The sequence below is a fragment of the Pteropus vampyrus genome, unplaced genomic scaffold (assembly GCF_000151845.1).
Source record: "Pteropus vampyrus isolate Shadow unplaced genomic scaffold, Pvam_2.0 Scaffold16885, whole genome shotgun sequence".
Classification (NCBI taxonomy): domain Eukaryota; kingdom Metazoa; phylum Chordata; class Mammalia; order Chiroptera; family Pteropodidae; genus Pteropus; species Pteropus vampyrus.
In genome coordinates this window covers 1-1,490 of record NW_011905666.1, presented here as the reverse complement: position 1 = coordinate 1,490, position 1,490 = coordinate 1, and the positions used below count along the sequence as shown (strand labels likewise).

Sequence of the window (1,490 nt, the reverse complement as noted above, 5' to 3'; positions counted from 1 at the left end):
CCCCAGCGCCCCCGCCGCCTCCCGGCCTGGGTCCCCCCAGGGAGCGCCCCTGTCCCCCGCCCTGGCCCTCGGGCCTGGCCTCCATCCCCTATGAGCCTTTGCGTTTCTTCTACTCGCCGCCGCCAGGGCCAGAGGTGGCTGCCTCGACCCTGGCGCCCGGCCCCACGACCCCCTGGCTTGCCTCTGCCTCACACCCCGAGGAGTTGTGCGAGCTGGAGATCCGGATTAAGGAGCTGGAGCTGCTCACCATCACTGGAGACGGCTTCGACTCCCAGCGCTGTGCGTGACTTCCCTGGGGCTGCGCTAGCCCATCCTTAGCCTGCCTCGGCCACCCCCTTGGCTCCATGCCCCCTTATCCCCTCCCCGACAATGTGGCCTTGGGCTCAGGCTCCAGCTCCCAGGAGTCCCAGGTCTCAAATCGATCCCCCAGAACCCAGACTCCCCCAACCTGAATTTCAACCGACTGCTTCCCCGACCACGAATCGGGACTTCAGGGACCCTTTTGTCCCAAATTCCATCCTCCCTCCATCCTAAACCCTGTCAGTAATCTGGGCTCTGAGCTTCTAAACCTGGAATTGCATCCACGACAGCCCCTTTCCTGAACTTTGAGCCTCCCTCACAGTACTGCTGCCCCTAGAGCTCCATCCACCACAGACAGCCCCTCTCTCTAGAGACCTGAGATTCAGTGTTTATCTTAAACTGGGATCCTGAATGGGAGGTGGGGGAAGTAGGCGAGTGGCAGCTGGAATGTCTGTAGGGGAGAAGTGGGAATTGTGCAAGACCCAGGAGGCCCAAGGACGTTCACTGAGGGGCTTTGGGACCCTCCACTTCTCAGTGCTGGAAGGTAGCCTCTCACTGGGGTCCTGGACTCTGCCAGTTGATCTCTGTCTGAAGTCTCAGGAATCCGCATCAGGTGTGCTGTGTGTGTGGAATTCCTCCAGCATGCAAGCTGACTGACTCCTCTCTGTTCGAGAGTAAAATTGTTCAATCCAGTTCTACTCCCAGAACAACCTATTGCACTGTAGAATATTCAGCGGCATCAGGCTGTCTGCAGACTTTGTCTTTCTGACCAAGGCTAGCACTTGACCACGGGAGGAAGGCAGATGATTCTAGAAGACCATCCCCACTATTGTATAAAATGTGCCCCCCCACAGGAAAGTATGAAATAACCTAAATGTTTAGGTCCATATGACATGGGAATGGTCCCCAATTCATTGGACACCCTGTAATTCCCCTTCCCATAGCCATGGAAGAAACAATTCCTAGAAAATGGGTTTATCTAAGTCCTAGATTTCTCAACTACATATTCTCTACTTATACATGTTTGGGCTGTTAGGGTCCCCTGCCCCCCGCCCCCCGACCCGCCATCTTGGATCATAATGGGTTTGGGAGTCCTGTAGAAAACACAATTGCTTTGGCAGTGTTAGAAAAAGCCCTTCTCTCTACTCCAGCTAAGTTTGTTTTGCTCTCCTGCAGATAAGTTCTTGAAG

At 55.3% G+C, this 1,490-nt stretch overlaps 1 protein-coding gene across 1 annotated transcript; it reads left to right on the top strand.

Annotated features, from left to right (window-relative positions):
* Nucleotides 1–5: 5 nt before the first annotated feature.
* On the top strand, nt 6–1,487 carry LOC111735154 (uncharacterized protein C11orf91 homolog; the record flags this gene model as incomplete). The annotated part of the gene is made up of 2 exons (XM_023526894.1): nt 6–279; nt 1,477–1,487. Coding segments are annotated over 2 exons (285 nt in total), but the record flags the coding sequence as incomplete, so codon positions are not given.
* Between the last annotated feature and the right edge of the window lie 3 nt (nt 1,488–1,490).